This window comes from Schistocerca cancellata, chromosome 5, assembly GCF_023864275.1.
Source record: "Schistocerca cancellata isolate TAMUIC-IGC-003103 chromosome 5, iqSchCanc2.1, whole genome shotgun sequence".
In the NCBI taxonomy this organism is placed as follows: Eukaryota; Metazoa; Arthropoda; class Insecta; order Orthoptera; family Acrididae; genus Schistocerca; species Schistocerca cancellata.
This window is the reverse complement of record NC_064630.1, coordinates 615,002,126-615,029,765: the sequence shown is the minus strand read 5'-3', so window position 1 is coordinate 615,029,765 and position 27,640 is coordinate 615,002,126. Positions and strand designations below refer to the sequence as shown.

At 43.8% G+C, this 27,640-nt stretch overlaps 1 protein-coding gene across 1 annotated transcript in view; it reads right to left on the bottom strand.

The window, feature by feature from the left end:
• Positions 1-27,640, bottom strand: part of LOC126188720 (clavesin-1-like) — a 177,915-nt gene that overhangs the window by 81,357 nt on the left and 68,918 nt on the right. Inside the window, exon 2 of the mRNA XM_049930328.1 lies at positions 4,172-4,439. Coding sequence (XP_049786285.1) covers positions 4,172-4,439 — 268 coding nt within the window. The remainder of the gene's footprint in view (positions 1-4,171; positions 4,440-27,640) is intronic.

Genomic DNA, 27,640 nt, shown 5'->3' with positions numbered 1-27,640 from the left:
TTGAAGTCTGAGGGTATATCGCCTGTCTCATATATCTTGCTTACCAGATGGTAGAGTTTTGTCAGGGCTGGCTCTCACAAGGCTATCAGTAGTTCTAATGGAATGTTGTGTACTCCCGGGGCCTTGTTTCGACTTAGGTCGACTTACGTCGACGTACTATTGTTTGAAACCGTAATGTCAAACGCTGACTCAACATACGTGGGGAACTAAGTGAGCAATGTGATTATTGACTTTTTCGTTAATTTCGGATTCTTTGTAGTGTCTAGAAAGAATGCCGACAAGAAAATGATAACATAGCCGAAGTAACTTAGTTTGGTGTTACATCACACAAAGCAAAATAAGAGAAGATAATGGAGGCACCACAAGCAGTGACGTGAAACTATTACATTTACAACTAACAATTGATTTTTAAATTTTTTAATCAAGAAGCTATTTAGAGGTTCTGTGGTAAAAACTTCGTAATTAGAATTGATTTGTTTCTGATAATTGTTTTCCGTTTTCTAATTTTTACATGTATTAGAAAGAAAACGACGAAAGACACAAAGCCTAATGGATTGCGTACATGAACATTTATATGTCAGGAAACATAGAGGAAGATAATTTCTTATCCAAAGCAACTGAAACCGATTATGAAGAAGGTGAACGTATAGAGTTGAAAGAAGGGCTGAGGGAGAGGAAGAGGGCCCTTAAAGAAAAAGTGGTGTAGTGGTTGACTATGGGACTCTCATTCAGGAGAGTGTAGTTTAAATCCCTTTTGGGAATCTGTATTAATGTTTTCCTTCAGAAACTCGAAGTGAGCGGCGATGATAGTGCCCTAATAAACACCGCTGACCTTGTCCCTATACTTGGAGTTATACACTGTGCTCCCAAATATTTCTAAGCAACAGGATGTTAAACTCTACGTCCTATGAATTTTGTTGCTGAAACACTGATACTTTACTTTTTTTTGCTACCGAGGATAAGTTTTAATTAATCAGTATTAGACAATGGAATGTTTTTGTTAAATGTATTTTAATATTCTTCCTATTAACATGCTTTTTCTATGTTGCTCTTTCACTTCAACATCAGCATCTACACTTGTAGGTCCTACTCCTTATCGAAAGTAATGCACACATTAGGGATTTTCTGCGCTATTCCATTTGCGTGTTGTGAGAGGATTGTACCTCTCTACCCGTCCCAAGATCCCCAAGCATCTTAGCTCCAAAGATTCTCATTTAAAATCTTATGCCAGGAGGCCACAAACTGAATTCTGTTATCAAAGAGTCCAATGAGATTAGAACAGTTTTGCCAGGTTAGTTGGTTGTGACAGCTGAAAGGTTGGAAGGAAAGCTGGGTTGCCTAGCGTCTATTACAATCAGTTTCGATAGTAATATTGTTCCGTCACAGACATCGTCATAAGCTCTGTTGGCGTAAAGAAGTTGTATGTCTTCATAATGTGTCCATGACGTAATTCGGCCCACGGTAAATGGGAGTAGCATACCCCTCGGTCTATCAGTATGACATTACCACCTGAAAATAATGGAGAAATCAGACGCTTGTAAGGAAACCAAGAAAAAAATTATTCAAGAATCTCACAGCGAGAAACTATCGAGTCAGTTTCTCTATTTCTTCTTTACCGTACCCAATGACTCTATTTCAACATTAATTCCTTTGAGTGTATTGAGTTTCAAGAGCTACGTTATGAGCTTTGGCTAATGGAGACTGACGAATATCCCCTGTCATTTGGAAACGCGTCTGATAGGTCCCACCTCGAACAGAACCATGTGACACAGCTAGTCATTGTTTTAATTCACTATGGACAGAGTTGTTGTAGTGCCTTCAGCACAGCGATTCCGTTTCGCCAAGAGATCGGGAAAATTTGAATATCCGGAATAGCACCTTTTTCAGGTACTTTGTTTTACACGCTGCGGAGACGCCGTAAATGGCGTCGTTTCTCGTCAGAAGGCCACTTTCAGTTCCTCCGATGTAAACAACCACTGACAATATCTACATACATCTCTTCAAGCCACTGTACGGTGCACTGCAGAGGGTAGCACGTACCTGTGTTAGTCTTTTCCATTCTTGTTCAGCTCGCAAACAGCGTGAATGAAAGTGCATTAGCCACCGATAAGCCTCAATTCAATTTCCCTCGACTTATCTTCGTTGTCCTTACACGAAAAGTACATTGGCGGCAGTATAATCGTTCTGCAACGGCCTCATATACCGATTCTCTAAATTTCTGCAGTAATCGTCATCCTTCCATGGATTCCCGTTTGAGTTCACGAAGCATTTTCGTAGTAGCTGCGTGCTGGTTGAACGTATTGGTAACGGATCTAGCGGCAAGTCTCTGAATTGCTTTGACGACTTCCTTTAATCCGATCTGGCGAGGATCACAGATACTCGATCAGCACTCAAGAATGGGTCACACTAGCATTTTATAAGCCGTCTCCTACATAGGTGAGCTACACTTGCCCGAAATTCTCCCAATCAAACGACGTCGAGCAATCGCCTGGCGTGCTCATTCCAAAAAAATGGTTCAAATGGCTCTGAGCACTATGGGACTTAACTTCTGAGGTCATCAGTCCCCTAGAACTTAGAACTACTTAAACCTAACTAACCTAAGGACATCACACACATCGATGCCCGGGGCAGCATTCGAACATGCGACCGTAGCAGCCGCGTGGTTCCGGACTGAAGAGCCTAGAACCTCTCGGCCACCGCGGCCGGCAGTTTTCCTCCCCCACAACATTTTCTATGTGTCCCTTCCAATATACGTTGTTCGTAATTGTAGTTCCTAGGTATTTTGTTGAATTTACTGTCTTTATATTTGACTTATTTACCGTATAACCGCGTTTATGGGGAGTAGGACATCAAACGGGACGACTTGGAGCAGAAGCGGCATTACAGGACTTTATAATTTCCACTGTCATTACTTTTACAGATAAATTCATAAAACTTTGTCAGCATGACCAGGAAGGATTCAGAATTCAGACTCATAGCAGCGGAAGTTCGAAAACATAACGAAGTAATTTTTTTACACGTGAAATTTCATCATTTTTATCACTTACTAATGGCAGCATTTGTTGCTATAGGTACACTTTTCTTCATAAGTAAGAGAGATGGTTCGATGAATTTTGCAAAGCATACAAACCATACTTAAAAGTGTGTGAAACTCTAGAATTTTCCAAATCTATTAAAAACTGTGGTAAAAATTGAGGTAATTAACTACAAAATTTGTGTTTTTCAAAACAGGAAGTTTAAAATACAGCAGATGATTCGTTTTTTCATAAATTAAATAAATTATAGAGTTTCATATACCTGTAAGTATGATACGTATGCAGTGCAAAATTCATCGAAGAATCTCTCTAACTTATGAAGAAAAGTTTACCTATGGCAACAAATACAGTCATTAGCGACTGAAAAAATGATGAAATTTCACACGTAAAAAAAACTTATTTTGTTATGTTTTCGAACTTCCACTGCAATTAGTGTGAATCCTGAATCCTTGCTGGTGATTCTGACAAAGTTTTATGAATTTGTTTGTAAAAGTATAGACACTGGAAATTAAAAGGTCCTGTGGTGCCTCTTCTGCTCCAAGTCGGCCCGTTTGACTTCCTACCCTCCTTAACGGCTTCGTTTCAGCACTCATGTGGATGACCTCACGCTTTTCGTTACTTAGGGTCAACTGCCAATTTTCGCACCTTTCAGATACGCTTTCTAAATCGTTTCGTAATTCTTTTTATCTTCTGATGACTTTAGTAGTCGATAAAGGACGGCGTCATCTGCAAACAACCTAAGAGGACTGCTCAGATTGTCTCCCAAATCGTTTATATAGATAAGGAACTGCAAAGGGCCTACAACACTACCTCTGACAACGCCAAAAATCACTTCTGTTTTACTCGATGAAATTCCGTCAGTTACTACGAACTGTGTGACCTCTCTGAGAGGAAATCGCAAATCCAGTCACGTAACTGAGACGGTATTCGATAAGCACGTAATTTCACTACAAGTCGCTTGTGTGGTACAGTGTCAAAAGCCTTCCGGAAATCTAGAAATACGGAAACGGTCTGAAATGGCTTGTCAATAGCACTCAACCCTTCATGCGAATTGAGAGCCAGTTGTGTGTCACAAGAAGGATGTTTTCTAAACCTAAACTCGTGTGCCGCTGTGCCTGCCAGTGCTTGCGACTCACCCGCGCACAGTGGTTCCGCCGTCCCGCGCTGCGCCTCGTGCCTGCCGCCGTCTCTGTGGTGGTGGCTGCCTCCGTGGACGGAGCGTCTAGCGGACGTCACGGGCGGCTCGGCACGGACGCGGTACGAGCTGGCGGCGGCGACCACAGCGTGGCTGGTGTCCGCCGACGTCCCGCGCCTGTGAAATACTCGCCGCTGCTCAAGGTCGCGCGGAGCGGGTTCTGGGGTGGCTGCCGCTGCCGCGACTGCTCGCAGAATGCTCACCAGCCCCTCGACCGGTTTACAGCAACACAGCTACATTTTCTGGTGTTTCGCAACAGGACCTTGCCGTTTACCCGAAAAACCCGATTCGCACGCCTTAGTGATCCGCGTCACGATCGGTACCCGATACCTGTTACCTCTTTCCTGTATTGTGTCAATACGGTTGAAGCACGCGGGCTGGTCACCTTGGAGCGTGGTGGCAGTTTTGCAGCGTACTCTTAGTAGCTTGTCTTTATTTCAATAATTTTATTTATTTAATTTATTTAATTTTGCTAGGGCCCCTTGTCGGGCATGGCGTTCGCCGGGTGCCGGTCTTTCAATTTGGCGCCACTTCGGCGACCTGCATTCAATCAGGACAAGAGGATGATGATGAGGACAGCACAACACCCAGTCCCGTGGTGGAGAAAGTACCACGACCCAGCCGGGAATAGAACCTGGGCCCAGAGTATTGACAGTTCGTCACGTTGACCATTCAGCTACCGGGGGCGAACATTTTTCCTAATAACTGGACGGATCTCTTTTTCAGCCTGTTTGACGTAAATTTCTACAGGCGGGAATCCACAGTTCAGGTTTTGCGGAAACTGTCATCAGACCAACTTCATCGTTTTCAACGGTTTCCTCTGTCGTCATCGGGATAACTATCGTACTAATGGATAGGGATGGGAAAAATAGATCGGTTAAAACCGGTACCGGTGCTTTAGTTTCGAATAACAGTAATTTTTCTGTATTTCTTTTGTCTCGGATATAACACGAGTTTCTTTATTTTCTACTAACATCCGGACAAAACAAAAAAAGAGTCAGAAATATCAATCAGCCACATCAGCACTGCTAAGATTTTTAGTTTTCAAATGAGTCTTTTTTTTTTTAAAAAAAAAAGGAGGAAGTAATTTTTCTTCATAAAATTTCCATTCGTTAGCAATATTGCGTTATTATACAAAATGGCAAAACTGACCAGTCATAACAGTTCCAAGCGAAACGAGCAATAAACATATGGCATAATAATTGTTACACCATTGCTGTGACAGAAATACCTCTATGTACATACAGGGAGGTCCATTGACAGTGACCGGGCCAAATATCTCTCGAAATACGCATCAAACGAAAAAACTTCAGAGAACGAAACACGTCTAGTTTGAAGTGGGAAACCTCATGGCGGTATGGTTGGCCCACAAGATGGCGCTGCCATAGGTCAAACGGACATCAACTGCCTTTTTTAAAATAGGAATCCTCATTTTCTATTACATATTCGTGTAGTACGTAAAGAAATATGAATGTTTTGGTTGCACCACTTTCTTCGCTTTGTGATAGATGGCGCTGTAATAGTCAAAAACATACGGCTCACAATTTTAGACCAACAGTTGGTAACAGGTAGGTTTTTTAAATTAAAATACAGAACGTACGTACTTTTGAACATTTTATTTCGGTTGTTCCAATGTGATACATGTACCTTTCTGAGAACGCATGATGTTACAGCGTGTTTACCTGTAAATACCACATTAATGCAATAAATGCTCAAAATGATGTCCGTCAACCTCAATGCATTTGTCAATACGTGTAACGACACTTCTCTCAACATCGAGTAGTTCGCCTTCCGTAATGTTCGCACATGCTTTGACAATGCGCTGACGCATGTTGTCAGGCGTTGTCGATAGCAAATATCCTTCAACTTTCTCCACAGAAAGAAATCCGGTAACGTCAGATCCGGGGAACATCCGGGCCATGGTATGATGGTTCGACTACCAATCCACCTGCCATGAAATATGCTATTCAATACCGCTTCAAACACACGCGAGCAATGTGCCGGACATTCATCATGTTGGAAGTACGTTGACATTCTGTCATGCAGTGAAACATCTTGTAGTAACGCCGGTTTACGTTACCACTGTTGGTGGATTATGCTTCGTCGCTAAATAGAACGCGTGCAAGAAATCTGTCATCGTCCCGTAATTTCTCTTCTGCCCAGTGGCAGAACTGTACACGACGTTCAGAGTCGTCGCCATGCAATTCCTGGTACATAGAAATATTGTACGGGTGTAATCGATGTTGATGTAGCATTCCCAACACCGACGTTTTTTAGATACCCGATTCCCGCGCATTTGTTTGCTACTGATGTGCGGCCGCGACAGCAGCTAAAATACCTACTTGGGCATCATCATTTGTTGGAGGTCGTGGTTGACGATTCACATGTGGCTGAACACTTCCTGTTTCCTTAAATAACGTAACTATCCGAGCAGCAGGATACCGAGCAGCATACATAGCACACGCCCGTTGGGTTCAAAATGGTTCATATGGCTCTGAGCACTATGGAAATTAACTTCTGAGGTCATCAGTCCCCTAAAACGTAGAACTACTTAAACCTAAATAACCTAAGGACATCACACACATCCATGCCCGAGGCAGGATTCGAACCTGCGATCGTAGCGGTCGCGCGGTTCCAGACTGTAGCGCCTAGAGTCGATCGGCCACCCCGGCCTGCACAAGCCCGTTGGGCATTTTGATCACAATAGCCATACATCAACATGATATCGACTTTTTGCGAAATTGGTAAACGGTCCATTTTAACACGGGTAACGTAACACGAAGCTAATACCGTCCGAACTGGCGGAATGCTACGTGATACCACGTACATATACGTTTGTGACTATTACTTCGCCATCTATTACAAAGCGAAAAAAGTGGTCCAACTAAAACCTTCATATTTCTTTACGTACTACACGAATATGTAGTGAAAATGGGGGTTCTTATTAAAAAAAAAACGCAGTTGATATCCGTTTGTCTTATGGCAGGATCTACATCATACTCCGCAAGCCAAGTGATGTTGGGTGACGAAGGGTACTTCCGTTACCAAAAAAATGGTGCAAATGGCTCTGAGCACTATGGGACTTAACATCTGAGGTCATCAGTCCCATAGAACTTAGCACTACTTAAACCTAACTAACCTAAGGACATCACACACATCCATGTCCGAGGCAGGATTCGAACCTTCGACTGTAGCGGTCACGCGTTTCCAGACTGAAGTGCCTAGAACCGCTCGGCCACACCGGCCGGCACATCCGTTACCGCTAACTGATATTCCCCCAACCCTGTTCCACTCGAGATCATTGCGCGAGATGTATGCGGGACGAAGTCTAACTCTACCCCAAACTTTCTCACTGCAAATTTCAATGCTAAACCTCTCCTTGATGCATAACGCTTCGGTTGCATCATCTGTCAATGGAGATTGTTTCTCATGTCGGTAACGCTCTCGCGACGACTAAACGATCCAATGACGAAGCGCGCCGCTCTTCGTTGGATGTTCTCTATCACGTCAAGAATCACTCGAAAAGGTGGCTTGTAATCCACTTTCTTCATAGATGGGTTACATTTCTTTAAGATTCTCCCTATGAACCTCATTACGGAATCTGCTTTTCCTTCTATTAGTTTTACGTGGTAATGAAACTTAGGGTTGCTCTGGATAGTAACCCCTAGTTGTTTTACAGTAGATACTGTTTCCAGCAGTTTCTCATCAATACAGTACTTGCTCAGCAGTGGCTTTCTTTTTCTACAAAGTTTTGCATCACATCGGATCCGAGAGTTCCGGACCCTGTATAGAAAATTGGAATAGAGATCAACGTAAACATCATTTCCTCCCTTTTCAATGCTCATGAAAACCTCACATTGCATTTTGTACCACCATACAGCGAGACCGTCAGAGGCGGTGGTTGAGGTGGTGGTCCAGATTGCTGTACACACTGGTACCTCTAATACCCAGCAGCACGTACTCTTGCACTGATGACCTGTATTCAGCGTGGTATACAATACACAAGTTCATCAAGCACTGTTGGTCCAGATTATCCCACTCCTCAACGGCGATTCGGCGGAGATCCCTCAGAGTGGTTGATGAGTCAAGTCGTACACAAACAGCCCTTTTCAATCTATCCGAGGCATGTTCGGTAAGGTTCATGTCTGGAGAACATGCTGGCCACTGTACTCGAGCGATGTCTTTATCCTAAAGGAAGTCATTCTATGATGTGCACGATGGGGGCGCGAATTGTCGTCCATGAAGACGAATGCATCGCCAATATGCTGTCGATATGGTGGCACTGTCGGTCGGAGGATGGCATTCACGTGTCGTACGGCCGTTACGGCGCCTTCCATGACCACTAGCGGCGCACGTCGGCCACACACAATGCCACCCCAAAACATCAGGGAACAACCACCTTGATGCACTTGCTGGACAGTGTGTTTAAGGCGTTTAGCCTGACCGTGTTGCCTCCAAACACGTCTCCGATGATTGTCTGCTTGAAGGCATATGGGACCCTTATCGGTGGAGAGAACGTGATGCCAATCCTGAGCGGTCCATTCGGCATGTTGTTGGGCCCATCTGTACCAGGCAGCATGATTTCGTCGTTGCAAAGAGGACCTCACCCTGGACGTCGGCAGTGAAGTTGCGCATCATGGAGCCTATGGCGCACAGTTTGAGTTGTAACACGACGTCCTGAGGTTGCACGAAATGCTTATTTAACATTGTGGCGTTACTGTCAGGATTTCTCCGAGCCATAATCCGTAGGTAGGGGTCATTCACTGCAGTAGTAGCCCTTGGGAGGCCTGAGCGAGGCATGTCATCGACACTTCCTATCTCTCTGTATCTCCTCCATGTCCGAACAGCATCGCTTTGGTTGACGCCTCGATATTTCTCTTGTTGAGAGCCCTTCCGGGCACAAGGTAAAAATAAGGACACGATCGAACAGCGGTATTGACCGTCTAGGCATGGTTGAACTACAAACAACAAGAACACTGTACCTCCTTCCTGGTGGAATGACAGGAGCTGATCGGCTGTCGAACCCCGTCCGTGTAATAGGCGCTGCTCATGCATGGTTGTTTACATTTTTGGGCGGGTTTAGTGACATCTCTGAACAATCAAAGGGACTGTTTCTGTGATGCAATATCCACAGTCAACGTATATCTTCAGGACTTCTGGAAAGCGGGGTGATGCAAAATTTTTTTGATGTGTGTATATATGGACAATATTTTACGTTTTTGGACTTCAACTACGTGAGCCTGTATCATTCATTAGTCCTCTGCAGGTGATTTTGCATATCGATAGTGTCATCTGGCGTTGCTACTTTGTTACAGACAACCGCATCACCTACGAACAGTCTTAAACAGCTCATTTTCCTAGATCATTTATGTTGACTGTAAACAGCAACGGTTATAACACACCTCCTTGGGGTACTCCGGATATCACATTTGCATCTATAGACTTTTTTCCGTTAACTGCGCCTTGTTGAATTGTATCTGCAAGGAATTCTTGAATCAGTTCACACGTCTGGCCCAGTACTGGATATGCTCGTATTAGTTTCAGTATTAGTTCACAGTGCGGGACAGTGTCATGTCTTCCTGAAGTCAAGGAACACGGCATCAACCTGAGCGCCTAGTGTACAGCTCTACGGATCTCATGGAGGAACAGACCGACCTGAGTTTCGAAAAATCTCTGTTCGGTAATTCATGTTGGTTTTTTTGGAGCATTTGCCTTACTCCCATTTATTAGCTAAAACTTTATGACACCAACTCGAAAACACACACACACACACATTCTCCGCTCTCGTACCCCACAAAAGAATATTTGTGGCTGTCTCTGTGTCTGCATCCATACGAAAGCTTACTTTGAACATTTTAGTTAATTAGAACAGCAATAACAGCACATACGGTCGTTCAGCAGAGGTCAGTGACGTCGAAGTTGGGCTAGTATTGGATGTCAACTGAGTAGTGAGTGAGTGGAACAGCGAGCTTTCATTTGGTCCCAGTATACACACCATTGTCTTCAAAAGAATACAAATAACCATTTTCCGTTGGTTCTTTCACCCACAAAAAAATAAAATGCTACTATGTGAAATTTCATTTCAGGCTACTATTGCTGAATTAATGTGACGCTATAAAAACAATAAGATATTATCAAAAGCACAAAATTATATTCCTGAATAAAGAGCAAACGCCCCCCTTATGCCAGGTACACCACAAATGGTTCAAATGGCTCTGAGCACTACGGGACAACATCTGAGGTCATCAGTCCCCTAGAACCTAGAACTATTTTAACCTAACTAACCTGAGGACATCACACACATCCATGTCCGAGGCAGGATTCGAACCTGAGACCGCAGCGGTCGGGCGGTTCTAGACTGAAGGACGCTGAAGGACGAATGCATCTACTTCTGAAATCTCTATTTCTCCACTCTCGTACCCCACGAACGAATATTTGTAGCTGTCTCTGTTTCTGCATCCATACAAAAGCTGACTTTGAAACATATCAGTTCACTGGAGAAGCACTAACAGCACATGTGGTCGGTGAGGAGTGGTCAGTGACGTCGAAGTTTGGCTAATATTGGATGTCACCTGAGTAGTGAGTCTGTCAAGGACACTTCAACCATTCTAAAGCTGCCCGACTGTTCATTATGTGGAGTGGGCGGGTGGGGGGGGGGGGGGGAACCACTTCAGCTAAGCCATGACAGGGAGACCTCACGTACTGATGGACAGAGAGAGATCTTAGAGCATGCCAGACGGTGGTTGTAAAAATCGCATTAAATCAGCGAAAGGAATCACTCGTGAGTTGCAGTAGAGAAAGATCACAGAAAGTGAGTCTAAGTGGTATCCAAGAAGCGCTGGAGAGAAGAGGAATGAAAGAGAATGATGAAGAATGGCGAGATCGAGGCATTTGGCAACAGAGATGCAAGATGCGGCGACAGCTCTAGGATCTCCGCAGCAGGCAGGTAAGGAGCAAACAAATTAAGAATAACTTCTCTCTCTCTCTCTCTCTCTCTCTCTCTCTATCTATCTCTGTGTGTGTGTGTGTGTGTGTGTGTGTTTCAGTGAGACAGAGGGAGAGGGGGAGGGGGAGAAGTGGGAAATACAGCAGGTATACCGACTTGATTAGGTCGATATGTCACCTGGTGGGGATGGACTGGGATCTTTTACAAGTGGTCAGTGTGGTGTCACCGCCAGACACCACACTTGCTAGGTGGTAGGCTTTACATCGGCCGCGGTCCGTTAGTATACGTCGGACCGCGTGTCGCCACTGTCAGTAATTGCAGACCGAGCGCCGACACACGGCAGGTCTAGAGAGACTTACTAGCACTCGCCCAGTTGTACAGCCGACTCTGCTAGGAAAGGTTCACTGAGAATTACGCTCTCATTTGCCGAGACGATAGTTAGCATAGCCTTCAGCTAAGTCAATTGCTACGACCTAGCAAGGCGCCATTTATCCTTTGCTATGTATCTAATGAAGCATGTACAGTAACAAGACCAATGTTCACCAATTGTGGATTAAAGTTAAGTATTCCAGCAGCTACGTACTTTTCTTTATAGCATTCATTACGTATCCTGTTTCAGACCTCACGCCAGCCTGCGTGAGTTTAAGCGCGTGCCTTTCGGTTACCCGTCACTGTGGACTGGCTGTCTTGCCAGACCACAACAGTCAGAATGTCACAAAAGGCAACTTAAGTGCTCGAGTTTTTTGAGTCGTATTCTCTATGACTCCCATTTTAAAGAGGGTCACGTCAATCCGTCGCGCTTTACATTATAACCGAGATTTAATATGCCGGCCGGAGTGGCCATGCGGTTCTAGGCGCTACAGTCTGGAACCGAGCGACCGCTACGGTCGCAGGTCCGAATCCTGCCTCGGGCATGGATGTGTGTGGTGTCCTTAGGTTAGTTAGGTTTAATTAGTTCTAAGTTCTAGGCGACTGATGACCTCAGAAGTTAAGTCGTATAGTGCTCAGAGCCATTTGAACAAATTTTTGAGATTTAATAAATGTATTTACACCAAATCGTCAAAGAAACTGGTATAGCCATGCGTATTCTAATACAGAGAGAAGTGCAACCCTTCCGAAAATTGCTCCAGATTTCAATGCTGGGCGACCAAGAAGTGTCAGTATGTGAACCATTGGTTTGGTTAGTGGGTTTGGTTGGTTGGGGGAAGAGACCAAACAGCGAGGTCATCGGTCTCATCGGATTAGGTAAGGACGGGGATGGAAGTCGGCCGTGCTCTTTCAAAGGAACCATCCCGGCTTTTGCCTGGAGCGATTTAGGGACATCATGGAAAACCTAAATCAGGATGGCCGGACGCGGGATTGAACCGCCGTCCTCCCGAATGCGAGTCCAGTGTGCTAACCACTGCACCACCTCGCTCGGTTGTGTGAACCATTCAACGAAACATCATGGACATGGGCTTTCAGAGCCGAAGATCCACTCGTGTACCCTTGATGAGTGCATGATACAAAGCTTTGCTTCTCGCCTGGGACCATCAACACCGACATTGGACTGTTAGCAGAAAGACTGTCGTTAGGGAATTAAAAATGCTGTGCGCGATGGGGAAGCAGCCCCTCGTAAGCTACACATTTCTGTAGTCAACGCTAAGCGACGCTTGATGTGCTGTACGAAGCGACAACATTGGACATTGCCTGGCAGGAAAGGAGTGATTTGGAGCGATAAATCACGTTCTGAAATTTTTCAGTCGAATGGAAGGATTTAGGTTTATATATTCCAGGAGAATATTACCTGCCACCATGTGTACCGCCAACTGTGAAGTACAGAGTACTTGTGCTACGGTATGGAGGTGTTTTTCATGGTTGTGGTGTAGAGCCCTTATTGCTTTTGTAGAAACACGAATTGTGCAGGATGTGTTCACATTTTATAAGGAATGTTTACCACGTACAATAGAGGAACAGTCGAAGCAGCATCTGTGAGCCAATGGTTTGTGAACAATAAAATAATGAATTGATTTGCCTGCTCAGTCTCCCAATCTAAACCCAATGGAACACCTTTGGGATGAGTTACATCAGCTTCTTCCAGACACCAGCGTTCAGCGTTACTACCTTACTAGTTTCAGCTCTTGAAGAATAATGTGGTGCCATTCCTCCAAACACATTCAGATACCGCACTGAAAGTGTCCCCAACAGAGGTCAAGCCACCACGAAGGCGAAGGGTGTACACACCCCTTAGTAATGTCCTCTGATAGTTATCTGGAAACGTTTGATCAGATTATGTGTATGTTCCAGCCATTCTCTTTGAATCTCTTAGAAGATTGTGTAAATGTGACGAACTGCATCGGATGTTTGTTAATTTAAGTGCTGTAAAACAAATTTTAAACTCACGGAGATTTTCTATAAAATTATTTCAATAAGTGCTGAATGAGAAACCCAGCCGCTGCATAGCAGCTATCGTCATGCCACCGTTGAGGAACCTTCCACTAACATGACTAATCTCGTCCTTGGTTTCTGTTCAGCTCCGACCGCAAGTTGTTAGATCTGATGCATTACACGTTAGACTCTGGAAAGTACGTGCTCAGCTCTCAATGTTTATTGTGCTCTACCTAACACGTGACGTCACTCGCTGTTGTTGGGTGGAAACTTTGAACTGCGTGTTGCTCTTTCTGAGTGGCTCAGTCATCACTTCTCTTGTCAGTCTCTAGTAACGGCCTGCGATAGGAATGGTGGATGCTGTTTATTAACTAATTAGCAAGTTCCTGTAAATCGCCGCGAGTGTTAGCCGCGCAGTCTAAGGCGTCATGTCACGGTCCGCGTGGCTGCCCCCGTCGGAGGTTCGAGTCCTCCCTCGGGCATGGGTGTTTGTGTTGTTCATAGTGTAAGTTAGTTTAAGTTAGTGTAAGTTAGATTAAGTAGCGTGTAAGCTTAAGAACCGATGACCTAAGCGGTTTGGTCACCTAAGTTCTTACCACAAATATTATTATCCTATACATCGTCTTTTGGTTTTAAGGTTGGTTATTGATAGCGAATGTCACTATTTACCAAAACGGATACAGTTTTACTGCTATTGTATGTGAATTTTCATCCATTAAAATATTCTAAGTATGTTAATTAAATCTCAGTTATAATGAAAAGTGCGGCGGACTGACCCTCTTTAAAATCACAGTACGTCCATGGGAGTCATATGACAAAAAACTCTAGCAGCTTAAGCTACCTCTTCTGACATTCTGACGTAAAAGAACTGAGTACATCACAATCACGTTACATATCGAACTATTCCACTCGACATACCTGCTGGATTTCCAACTCCCCCTCTCTCCCCCTTTCTCAGAAACTCTCTCTCTCTCTCACACACACACACACATAGCAGTTACTCTTAATTTGTTTTCTCCTTCCTTCCACGCTGCGTGGGTCCTACAGCTGTCGCCGCACCCTGCATCTCTGTTGCCAAATGCCTCGATCTCGCGTTTCTTCCCCATCCTCTTTCATTCCTCTTCTCTCCAGCACTTCTTGGATACCACTTAGCTACACTTCTCGTAATCTTCCTCTACTTCTCCTTCCAGGAGTTTGCCATAAAATTACTCTCTTTACCCATCTGTCTTCATCCATTCTTTTGACATACCCACACCACCTTAGTGACCTTTCTTCTTTTTATCAGTAATACTATAATGAGTTTGTGTCCTTTCTCTTTTTTTCCTCATTTATTACGCTATCGAGTCGGGAAATTCTTCTCAGGTCGTCCATTTCTGAAGCTATAAGTGTCTTTTTGTTTCTTTCTGTCAGTTCCTAGCACTCACTCCCATACGTTATTATTGGTTCCGTGATGGATCTGTATAAATGAATTTTAACCTCTAAATTCATTTTGAGGACCAAGGCACAGGGTTTAAGTTTTGGATAGCCTCCCTTCCCCGCCTGATCTTTTGTTGGATATCTTTATGACATATACCATCACACGATAGGATATTATCCAGATACTTAAACTCTTTACACATTATAATAAGATGTCCATCAATGTCCAGGTTACTTACTTCTCCTCCGCAACAAAGATATTTCGTTTCTAAAAATTAAACCTCACTTATTCTGCTCTTCCAACAACCTCTAGATATATCCCCTTTATGTTTGCCATAGCGATCTGATCCGTAGTGTAGAAAAGTGTACATACACTGGTTCCCTACTACAACCGCCATGCCCAAGGATCCCTGCTGCGGTCCTTTATTTACTCTGAAGGTCACTCTAGAAGTTTCGTTCCCTACTTTCTGCTGACTTGTAGAGGTTTATGATACTTCTTACAAAAATTTTTGGTTGTCTCCAGACCACAGCACCTCGAACAATATCTTTAGTAACGCTGAGTCATACGCCTTTTCAAAATCTATGGAAACCCAATGACTTCTTAAATTCCTTTTCAGTCTCATCCTCACTATCTGTCTTACTGTAAAGATGTTATCTACACATGACTTGTCTCTTCTAAAGCCACTTTGTTTTTCCACTTCATTTGCAATCTTCTCCTATCTTGATTTGAAAATCCTCGTATACTACCTGTTAATTGCACTTGTGACACTCACGCCACGATAATTGCTACATACTTTCTTGTTCCCCTTTTTATGTATGGAGCTTAGATACACCAAGTTCCACTCTTCTCGAATTTCCTCCTCGTCCCACGTACATATTTAGTAAATAACTTACATATTCACTCAAAGAGATATTCACCAATTCTATTGGTACGTTGCCTGCCTCCGGCGATTTTCCAGTTTCCAATTTAGTAGCCCCCTTCTGTAACTCTTTTGCAGTTATTTTCTCTACCTGTTCACACTCCTGGGCCTCCCGTATCTCCTACTTCGTTTCCTTGTACTCTGTCCTTCCTTCTGTTACCAGTCCTTTAAAATGCTTCTCCCACTCTTCCGAACTGATAATCGGCAGATTGACATTTGTGCTCCTTCTTTTACTTCTATTTCTAACCCTCCTGTCATTTTCCATGCTGCCCCACTCGACCAAGCTTCGTACTTATCCTTCCACATTTAACTTTTGCTTTTGCAGACGTCCTTTTTTACTTCTCTATTCATTATAACATGCGAGCTTCTATCATATCTGCCCCGTGCAGTCATCAAGGGGGTGCACGAGTGGGCCTTGGGCTCCGAAAGCCTATATCGATGATGTTTCGTTGAATGGTTCGCTCGCTTACATTTGTTAATAGTCCCACAATTGAAATATGCAGCAATTTGCGGAAGGGTTGCACTTCTGTCAAATTGAACGATTCTCTCCAGTTGTCGGTGGTCGCGTTCTTGCTGGCTCTTTCTCTGACCGCAGCGTTTTGGATCCGGTAAAACAGCAACTGATGTTGACGGAACACTTGTGAAATGGTCGTACGGGAAAACCCCCGCTTCATCGCTACCTCGGAGATGCCGTGTCCCATCGCTCGTATGCCAACTATAACACCATGTTCAAACTCATTTAAATCTTCCTAACCTACCATTGTAGCAGCAGTAATCGTTCTAACAACTGCGCCAATTACTTGTCTTGGCGTAGCCGACCTCAGCGCCGTATTCTGCCAGCTTACACATTTCTATATTTTAATACTCGTGTCTATACCAGTTTCTTTGGTGCTTCAGTGTACTGTCAACTGTCCCCCTGAAAATATTTGTCCCTTTAATTGGTCTTTGGCCCTTCGATGTTACTGTCATCTTTGCACCTAACAGGAGGTGGTTCAAATGGCTCTGAGCACTATGTGAGTTAACATCTGAGGTCATGAGTCGCCTAGAACTTAGAATTACTCAAACCTAACAAACCTAAGGACATCACACACAGGTAGGATTCGAACCTGCGACCGTAGTGGTCGCGCGTTTCCACTTTGAGGCGCCTGGAACCGCTCGGCCTCAGCGGCCGGCCAGGATGTGGTCTGGCTCACGTTCTGCACCCATGGAGACTCTAACATCATTTATTCATATGTTGAAATTTTTATTTTGAATGATATAATCTGTTAATGACCTGATATTTCTGGAGGAACTCACCCATACACACTTGTGGATCGGTTTGTGACGGAAAGAAAGGTTTAAACCTTCGAGGACAATGTCTCACACAGATACACTAACCTTTCTCCACTGTCATTTACTGTGTCACCTCCATATCTTTGCACTACTCCACTATCAGTGGCCACCCTACTTTTTCATTAAAATCGCCCATTACAATTATTTCTTTGTGAACACTTATGCTCTCTGGCATACTCGTTAACTGTCGGCCGCGGTGTCCGATCGGTTCTAGGCACTTCAGTCCGGAACTGCGCTGCTGCTACGGTCGCAGGTTCGAATCCTGCCTCGGGTATGGATGTGTGTGATGTCCTTAGGTTAAAGTAGTTCTAGGTCTAGGGGACAGATGACCTCAGAGTGCACAGAGCAATTTGAACCATTTGAACCATACTCGTTAACTTCTCATAAACTCATCTTTGGCTTTGTTTCAGCGTCATTTTTAGGTGCACTAGTCCCAAGAATAATCAGTTTGTGGGCGTAGTTTGAGATTTCTCCGTCATTATCCCCTCATCATTGCTTTCCCAGGATTTGATATCTCGTCTCTGATTCTTATCGACTGCTATTAAAATCTCTCTTTTGGCACTTTTCCTCCTCCCTAACGGAACTGTAAAGATGAGTGTAATCTGCTACATTTTCATTTCCCTTCCCCTTCACCTGAGGACACACACATCTACCTTCAGCCTTCCTAGTTCCTGGAATACTTCTCTCTTCTTTGCTCTATTTTTTTTATCCATGCTCTGCACATTCCACAGAGCCATCTTCGTCTCCGTGACGATCCAGTGCTGTTATTTTTCCAAGGTTTTTTTGACATCTCATGCCGAGAAATAGTTTTTACAAATGCTGGGGAGCTATCGCAAAGATTCAACCCCCATCCGGAGAACTGGGCAATACCTTGGGTTACCAATCCTTATACAGACCGCCTTCGCAGGACTTCGAACTCTGCCCACCCGACAAATCAAGGAAAGGTAACATCAAGACGTGATGTAGGAAAGAAGGACATTGTGAGACTTTCTTCGTCTGGTTCCTCCACAGAGGCCTGACCGGCTTGGGATACCCTGCCAGTGGCTAAGCTGCCACCGATATAGCCGTCCACACCATTGCAACACGCCGACAGTGTTACGGTAAGGCTGAGTCTCCTGAGAGCGATTTATTTGCTGCTTTGAGATAATACCAAATAGGTAAAGTTGTTTGACAAAAATATGGAAACACCACGAGAAACGCGTGCTTGAACATAAATGCAGGTTGAGCTGCTGTATTTGACCAGCGCTTGTGCAATGTCCTCAATAAATTGCAAGTGTAAGTAGTGATCAAAACCATGTTCTATGTTGTTGTGAGCGTATTATGTTGGAGCTAACTGAATTGTTGCTGTGGTCTTGGTGGATGCTCCCATAAGCAAGGTAGCCGAATGATCTGGTGTTTCAAGAGGTACTACATCGAATATTTCCATCGCATACGGGGAAAACGGGAAAACATCATGCGATAAGTCACATAATGGACGAAAGTGTATGTTGAGTGATCATAACAGACGGTCATTCAATAGTGTGACGACGAATGAGGGGACGACAGTTGCAAAAGTCACTGCAGAGCTGAACTTCGCACTTCCGAACGCTGTCAGCACCAAAACACTCCAGTAACATGGAACTGCATTGTGAGCTGGATTTCCTAAACTGCTCACCAAGCATGCAAATGTCCAGATTACGAAAACGCGGTGACGAAGATAACTAGACTATGGAGCAATGGAAGAAAGTCATTCGGTCGGTTGGGCCTTACTTCTGACCGAGTTTACGTTCCAAGAATGGAACATGGCAGGGGTCGGCGACTATTTAGGCGATCATATCGAGGTTTCCCATGGCCGCACTGTTACTCTACACTACAAGGTCGCCTTACTGCGAAGTAGAACATTTCGGCTCATCAGGTCCGTCCCATGATATAATCTTTGTTCGCCTATGGTGGTGATGTGTTCCAATATGACAGAGCCTCTGTTCACAAAATTCGCATCGTTTATAACGAGGATGAATTATCGCGGCTAACCTGGCCACCACTATCTGCACACCTCGGCCGGCCGGGGTGGCCGAGCGGTTCTAGGCGCTACAGTCTGGAACCACGCGACCGCTACGGTCGCAGGTTCGAATCCTGACTCGGGCATGGATGTGTGTGATGTCCTTAGGTTAGTTAGGTTTAAGTAGTTCTAAGTTCTATGGGATTGATGACCTTAGAAGTTAAGTCCCATAGTGCTCAGAGCCATTTGAACCATTTTTGAGCCATCACCAGACCTCAATATTACTGAGCCTTTGCAGCCTTTGGAGAGAGGGGTGTGTGGTTGCTGTCCACCTCAGTCTTTGTTACCTGTAACGACAACTATTCTGCAGGAAGAATGAAATAAAATTTCCTTGAAAACCATACATGACCGATTTTTCTCACATCACCTGTGATGGCGTAGGAGAGGCCGTCGAATGTTTTCTGGAAATCTCTACACATGAAATCAAATTCAGTTCTCCTGTCGACAGCACATACTACTTCGCGTACATAAAGAGGTAGCTGTACTTCACAAGAACAATATTTTCTGAAGTCTTGCTGCTTTTGTGTCAGCAGATTATTTTGTTCTGGACATTTCGTATGATTCGTGATTCGATCACAGTATATCTTTTACTAGACAACCGCATATCGATGTCAGTGCTATGAGTCTACAGTTTTGAGGATACGTCTGTTTCCTTTATTGTGCATTAGTGTGACGTGTCCTACTTTACAGTATTTCGTTTAGGAAGTTCCGTTGAGCAAGTGATCATATATGACTGGTAAAAATGAAGCAATTACATGAGCTTACTCCGAAACAAACTTAACTGTTCTACAGTCTAAAGCCGAAAACTCGCCTTTACTGAACGACTTAACTTACCTAACTACACCGAAGGTATATACTCATAAATTACTCACGTTTGCAGCTGTTCTTGATTTGAATTGTGAATTATTTGTTGCATCTACTTAGGTGAAGGAATTTCGTAGACATATGTTCAATAACATTCCTTTAGTGGACTGTCGTCGGTATCATTACCATTGCCATCGTGCAGTGAATGTATAGATTGTGTTTTATCACTGGGGCCGGCCGGTGAGGCCGAGCGGTTCTAGGCGCTTCAGTCTGGAACCGCGCGACCGCTACAGTCGCAGGTTCGAATTCTGCCTCGGGCATGGATGTGTGTGATGGCCTTAGGTTAGTTAGGTTTAAGTAGTTCTACGTTCTAGGGGACTGATGACATCAGATGTTAAGTCCCATAGTGCTCAGAGCCATTTGAACCATTTTTTTCTGTCACTGGTATGCTTTGGCATACCACCGAAATATCTTCGGATTATTCATTGTGGAAACTACTGAAAACTTCTCGCATTGAAGTCAGTACTAGATTTCGATCTTATGTAAGAGATCGGCAATCTTGGAGATAAATTGTAGTAACATTCATGACTTTGATAATCAGCTCTTGTCAATTGTAATTGAGAATGACATACAACAGTTTATTGAATTATATATATATATAATCAGTATATATATATCCCTTCGCTTTCTTGCAGTAGTACATGCGTATGTATTATGTAAGTGACTCTTGGCCTGTGTTCTTTTGTGACATAATGTTTGACGTCCGTTTCTCTGTTATTGTCTTTTCAGCAGTCATTCAAGCGATTTTATGGTGTCTCCCTTTCTTACCTAGCCTTAGATAATGCTCGTCCTTATCTAAGATGTGGCAATCAAGGCCGTTGGTACGCTGCTCTTTCTCATTCCCTTGTTGCTCACACTAAAATATCTACAGGTTTCACAGTTGTCTATGAAAGCAGCAGAACATATTTTAAAATGTTTCGTACGATACACGCCAATGCTTCGTACGATACATGACAATCTTCTTTTCCTATGTCAACATAGATGAAAGTTTAAAGAGGAAATAATATCTGCCTTAAGCTATATCCAGCACTCATTCATCTACTTACGTTTTTCAGTCCTCTCTTTCACTGTCCGTGTACCTTCCCAACCCAATTACACCGCTTATAATTTTCTAACCGTTCAACAATTTCGCGAGTTTCTGTGTTCGACTTGCCACGTTTTATAACGATCGGCAGTGTTACGTTACGTCCATGTTCATCCTGACGGAGATGAGAAAATGGAAAGTGGAAGACTACAGCTTAACACTGTTGCACAGATAAATAAAAATGTAAATGTCGTGGGACTAGGGCCTCCCGTCTGGTAGACCGTTCGCCGGGTGCAAGTCTTTCGATCCGACGCCACTTCAGCGACTTGCGCGTCGATGGGGATGAAATGATGATGATTAGGGCAACACAACCCCCACTCCCTGAGCGGAGAAAATCTCCGAACCATCCGGGAATCGAACCCGGGGCCTTAGGATTGACATTATGTCACACTGACCACTTTTTTTTAATTTTTAAATCTCATTTTGTTCGTTTTCGTTGGTTGCTCTGCTCGTGGCGGACGTCGCAAGACACCCGTTTCAGTTCGTCGTTGATCCATTAACTCAGTTTTTTTTTTATTACAGAGGGCAGTTACCCTCTGACCGAACACGCTGAGTTACCGTGCCGGTTACTCAGCTATCGGGGGGCCGGACGTTGTACTGGTTATAATGCAATAACAATCTTTGACGATAACTATGTTTAAGTTTTTAAAATAAGACAATAAGCTGTATTTTAAGTGATGCGTACAATGTATTTACTAATGAAATTCAATCATTGTCATTGCCTTGAATCACGTCCCCTCTACTTCTCATATTTCGCTCTCTACGTGGATTCAAATAAATTCATCGTTTCGCAAACCGTTATGCGTTATTACCCTGGAATGCCCTTACGAACGACTGACAGAAGTCGTATATTACTTCTTCTGCAATGTCAAATAGTGCATAAAAACGTATTTTGTTGAAGTTTTCGTTTTCCACTATGACTACCAATTATAAACAGCATTCAACAATCTTCTTTATTAATAACCTCATATTTGGGTTTTACCAACTTTTTTTATTGGAAATGAGAATCTCTAACCAGATATCGTTAGGAAGATTGCGGTCTTCATCTTACTGCACTGGCTATAACTTCAATTCTGATAAACTTCTATGAAGGATTACATTGCAAAATGCTATAAAAATATCTGATGAACCAGTCGTCACCTAGGCGTTGATTAAATCGATCAGATCCGATTCGAATACAGAGATTAGAATTAATCGTCAGTACCTTGGAACCAACCTGTCATGACTGTAACTCCTCTGAATAACTGGGTCTCAGCATCTTTGTAAGTGTATAATCTACTTTAATATTGAATACATGTTTTTCAGATTATTTCACAAGGAGACGCATCGAAAATAAATTGAGGCGTCTAAAATCATCCGATAACGATATGCAGGCGTACAGATGGCAGTAGTAGCGTGTACACACAGGAAAATAGGGCAGTGCTTTAGCGGAGCAGTCATTTGTACGCATGTAATTCTCACGTACGGAAATCATTAGGGAATTCAGTATTCAGGGGTCCATGGTGCAAGAGTTAGAGGGGGAGGGGGTGAAACGGGTTGGCGATAGAAAATGAACGGATGCACTTTCTTTCCACCCTTAAATTAATCATGCCAAATCCGTTAACAGCCCTGCAGTTCCTGTACCGATAATGGACAAAGGCACAACAAAAACAAAAGGAGCGTCGATATATGTATATCTGCATTTTCCTGGTAAGCTTCCGCTGATGACGGGCTCTCAACTTCCCAGCCCGGTGGTCGTATGGTTGTACTGCAACAGTCAGAGGCCATACACGTCATTTTCGCCAAAAGACACTCGTCGAAACGTTCCGGTACGTCAACACTGCCACCTGACTGAAAGGTCGAGAGTTTTCATCTGTAGTATACGCTGGACAACTTCATATTCACACATCTTTACTGTTAGTTTCATAGAATGTGATACAGTTACGTCCATGTAACTGCATGTTCTGTTCCCCGTTTCTTTCTTTGTGACTGAAGTACACTACTGGCCATTAAAATTGCTACACCACGAAGATGACGTTCTACAGACGCGAAATTTAAACGACAGGAAGAAGATGCTGTGAGATGCAAATGATTAACTTTTCAGAGCATTCACACAGGGTTGGCGCCGGTGGCGACAATTACAACGTGCTGACATGAGGAAAGTTTCCAACAGATTTCTCATACACAAACATCAGTTGACCGGCGTAGCCTGGTGAAACGTTGTTGTGATGCCTCGTGTAAAGAGGAGAAATGCGTACCATCACGTTTCCGACTTTGATAAAGGTCGGATTGTAGCCTATCGCAATTGCGGTTTACCGTATCGCCACATTGCTGCTCGCGTTGGTCGAGATCCAATGACTGTTAGCAGAATATGCAGTCGGTGGGTTCAGGAGGGTAATATGGAACGTCTTGCTGGATCCCAACGCCCTCGTATCACTAGCAGTCGAGATGACAGGCATCTTATCCGCATGGTTGTAGCGGATCGTGCAGCCACGTCTCGATCCCTGAGTCAACAGGTGTGGCGTTTGAAAGACAGCAACCATCTGCACGAACAGTTCGACGACGTTTGGAGCAGCATGGACTATCAGCTCGCAGACCATGGCTGCGGTTACCCTTGACGCTGCATCACAGACAGGAGCGCCGGCGATGGTGAACTCAACGACGACCCTGGGTGCACGAATGGCAAAACGTCATTTTTTCGGATGAATCCAGGTTCTGTTTACAGCATCATGATGGTCGTAGCCGTGTTTGGCGACATCGCGGTGAACGCAGATCGGAGGCGTGTATTCGTCATCGCCATACTGGCGTATCACCCGGCGTGATGGTATGGGGTGCCATTGGTTACACATCACGGTCATTTCTTGTTCGCATTGACGACACTTTGAACAGTGGATGTTACAGTTCAGATGTGTTACGACCCGTAGCTCTACCATTCACTCTGTCCCTGCGAAACCCTACATTTCAGTAGGATAATGCACGACCGCATGTTGCAGGTCCTGTATGGCCCTTTCTGGATACAGAATATGTTCGACTGCTGCCCTGGCTAGCACATTCTCCAGATCTCTCACCAATTGAAAACGTCTGGTCAATGGTGGCTGAACAACTGGCTCGTCACAATACGCCAGTCACTGCTCTTGATGAATTGTGGTATCGTGTTGAAGCTGCAATGGCAGCTGTACCTGTACACGCCATCCAAGCTCGGTTTGACTTAATTCCCAGGCGTATCAAGGCCGTTATTACGGCCAGAGGTGGTTGTTCTGGGTACTGATTTCTCAGGATCTATGCACCCAAATTGCATGAAAATGAAGTCATATGTCAGCTCTAGTATAATATATTTGTCCAATGAATACCCGTTTATCATCTGCATTTCTTCTTGGTGTAGCAATTATAATAGCCAGTAGTGGACTTCAATATCGAATACATGTTGTTCAGATTATTTCACAAGAAGACGCATCAAAAATACTCTTAGGCGTAAAATATCATCCGATAACGATATGCATGCAAACAGATGGCGGTAGTACCGTGTACACAAAGCAAAATAGGTCAGTGCTTTAGCGGAGCAGTCATTTTTACGAAGGTATTTCTTGTGAACAGAAATCAATGGGGACTTCAGTATTCGGGAAGACGACGGTTCAATCCCGCGTCCGGCCATCCTGATTTAGGTTTTCCGTGATTTCCCTAAATCGCTCCAGGCAAATACCGGGATGGTTCCTTTGAAAGTGCATGTCCGACTTCCTTCCCCGTCATTCCCTAATCCGATGAGACCAATGACCTTGCTGTTTGGTCTCTTCCCCCAAACAACCCAACTTAAGTATTCAGGGTGTAATCTCCCCACGGAAAATTACCCTCTACCACGCAATAATTAATAATGGTCAATCAAATCATCCACATTTATTTACGTATGAAAAGTATCTGAGCAGATTTTCTAGTAATATATGCGCCGACAGCTCGTCGACGCCAAGGTATTTTTCGAGTACGTTTATTCTTTGGAACAACAGAGGTACACAGGTGTATGCTCCATGGTCATTATAGTTTTAGAAAGGGAGATAGAAAGAGAGAGAAAGGAACAGCTTCGGAAAGTATCGGTTGGAAGATTTTCGTATTGCAAAAGGAGATTTATTTACTCTTCTTCGCGATAAAGCGAGGCAGGAAAGTTTGTGCCGCTAGCGGGGTAGACAAAGAGAAAGAAGGACTTGTAAAAGTAAATTTCATGAGACTAAAAATCCACGGAAACGGAACATGTACGGAAATGGATTCAATATACAATTTTCCTCAGAAATAAGGTTTGTGACCATTTCATTTTAGAGTGAATGACGAATGCGTTCTCTGTCTGAATTGTTGATGATTGTCTGGGGCCTGTAATTAATTGGGAAGTTTCAGCTGTGACGAAGAGAGCCTGCAATCTCTGAGTTTTATTGAAATCGTCCAAAAAAGGCTTCGTCCACATCTGAAATTTTAGATCTGTCGTAAACTGAACGAAGTGTTCAAAACGATCGATTTTTTCCCAACTGAATGCAGCGCTTAATAATAATAACGTATGTGAAGATCTTTTCTAGCAAGCCAGCCGCTGAATATTAAGAAGAAGGGCTCCACCAGAGATTTTAATAGGCTGATTTCATGTAACTTAAGACTTTCAGCAAAATCGATTTAAGTAGTAAGGGTATTCATTAGAATGGCCAATCCGTGACAGGACACGTTTTTGGACGTTGTTAAAATAATTTCGTTCTTTGTTTCATGTGAACTACGACGAGACAACTTAACGTGGAAAAGAGAAGAAATACTCGCAGGCGCATTATTTCATCGACAAATAGAAGCAGCACGCTGGACGCAGAAAAAACGGTCACAGGACAGCGCACCCACGGTACGGGACTACAAGTCCCACCGCCACACCTGCACCTGCCCATGTTAGGCAATAAATTCTGCCTGACTCATGTAGTACTATCACCGTAAGAGGGTGGTACGGGACTACAAGTCCCACCGCCACACCTCCAAAGTGAATTGCAGTGACAAAGTCACTGCACAGTGGAAATTTACTGGCCCACCAACACAGCTAGACCGCAACAGACCGGTGATGCTGCATTGTAACCTATCACCTCGGACTACAAGTCAGAAAAACGGCCAGATCTATAATTTTTTTGTAAACTTGATAGTATTGAGGAAGTAGTCGTAGATTTGAACATTTTCTAATTGTGTTCATAACAGAAGTAGTTTGATTCACTTGCCCTAGTTGCATTTACATGTATAAGTACCATAACAAAGTAGCCACGGAAGTATTCGTGTGAAGGGAGATATATATATATATATATATATCTTGACGGTAGAACATTTATATGGTTTTAACGAGGGCAATGTTTAAGATGAGTCAATCAGAGCAGAGCAATACGCAACAGCCTTCAGCTGTGAGCACTGATGATAATGATGTAGTAAGGAGTGTTGTAGAACCGATCGCTACAGATAGCGCAGTAGAACGCCCGGTAGACACGGCGGGAGATGTATCAGCCAGTACGCAACATGGATTAGACCCATTGGTCATTATCATGAGGCAGATGCAGATGTTAACGGAGAACGTGAAAAATATGAAAACTGACATTAACGCGAAATTAGCCTCAGTTACTGAAGGGCAAAACCATTTGAATACAAAATTAGCCTCAGTTACTGAAGGGCAAGAAAATTTGAAAACCGACATTAACGCGAAGTTCGCCGCAGTGAATGAAGGGCAAAATGATCTGAATGCGAAGGTAGCCTCAGTTACGGAAGGGCAGGAAAAGCTGAAAGCTGAGATTAAGCAGCAATTACACGACAGTTTTTCCGAATTAGAACAACGGATAGAGGCGAAGACAAAGGAACTTAAAGATCAGGCCGAAGAGACGGAACGAAAATTAACTGCACAAATCGAATTGGTTAAAGCTCAATGTGAGGAATCTACTCACCGCGTACGTGTAGAAATGAAGGAGTACGTGGCTATTAAGATAGATACCGTACGCGAACAGGTGGAAATGGTTCCGCAATTAGTACAAAAGCAAGATGCCATGTCGTGTGCAATTGCGCAACTTCCTGAATTGGCACGTACGCAGACGAACATAAAGGAAAGTGTGGAACATCTGACAGAACGTCAAGACGTTATAGACCACCAGATTAATGTATTAACGGGTAAATTATCCGAAATCACATTAGAAAACAAAAGGCTAATGTGTGAAAACGTTGAGCATAATGTTAAAGAAGCATTCCAGAGTCTGTGCGGCAAACAGGAAGAGAATTTGTTTGCGAAAGGACTAGAGGAAGTGCGACAGCAGTTAGGTGCTGATCTCGAGCATTGGAAACAAACGATAGCAGAGTCGATACGCGTTTCACAACAAGGCTCAGAACAAATGAATACCGGCCAGCAGCAGAAGTTGCCAGCGACTATAGAGCCAGTTACTGCACATTCGCACACAATACCGACTTGTGTGAGTAACTCAAATATT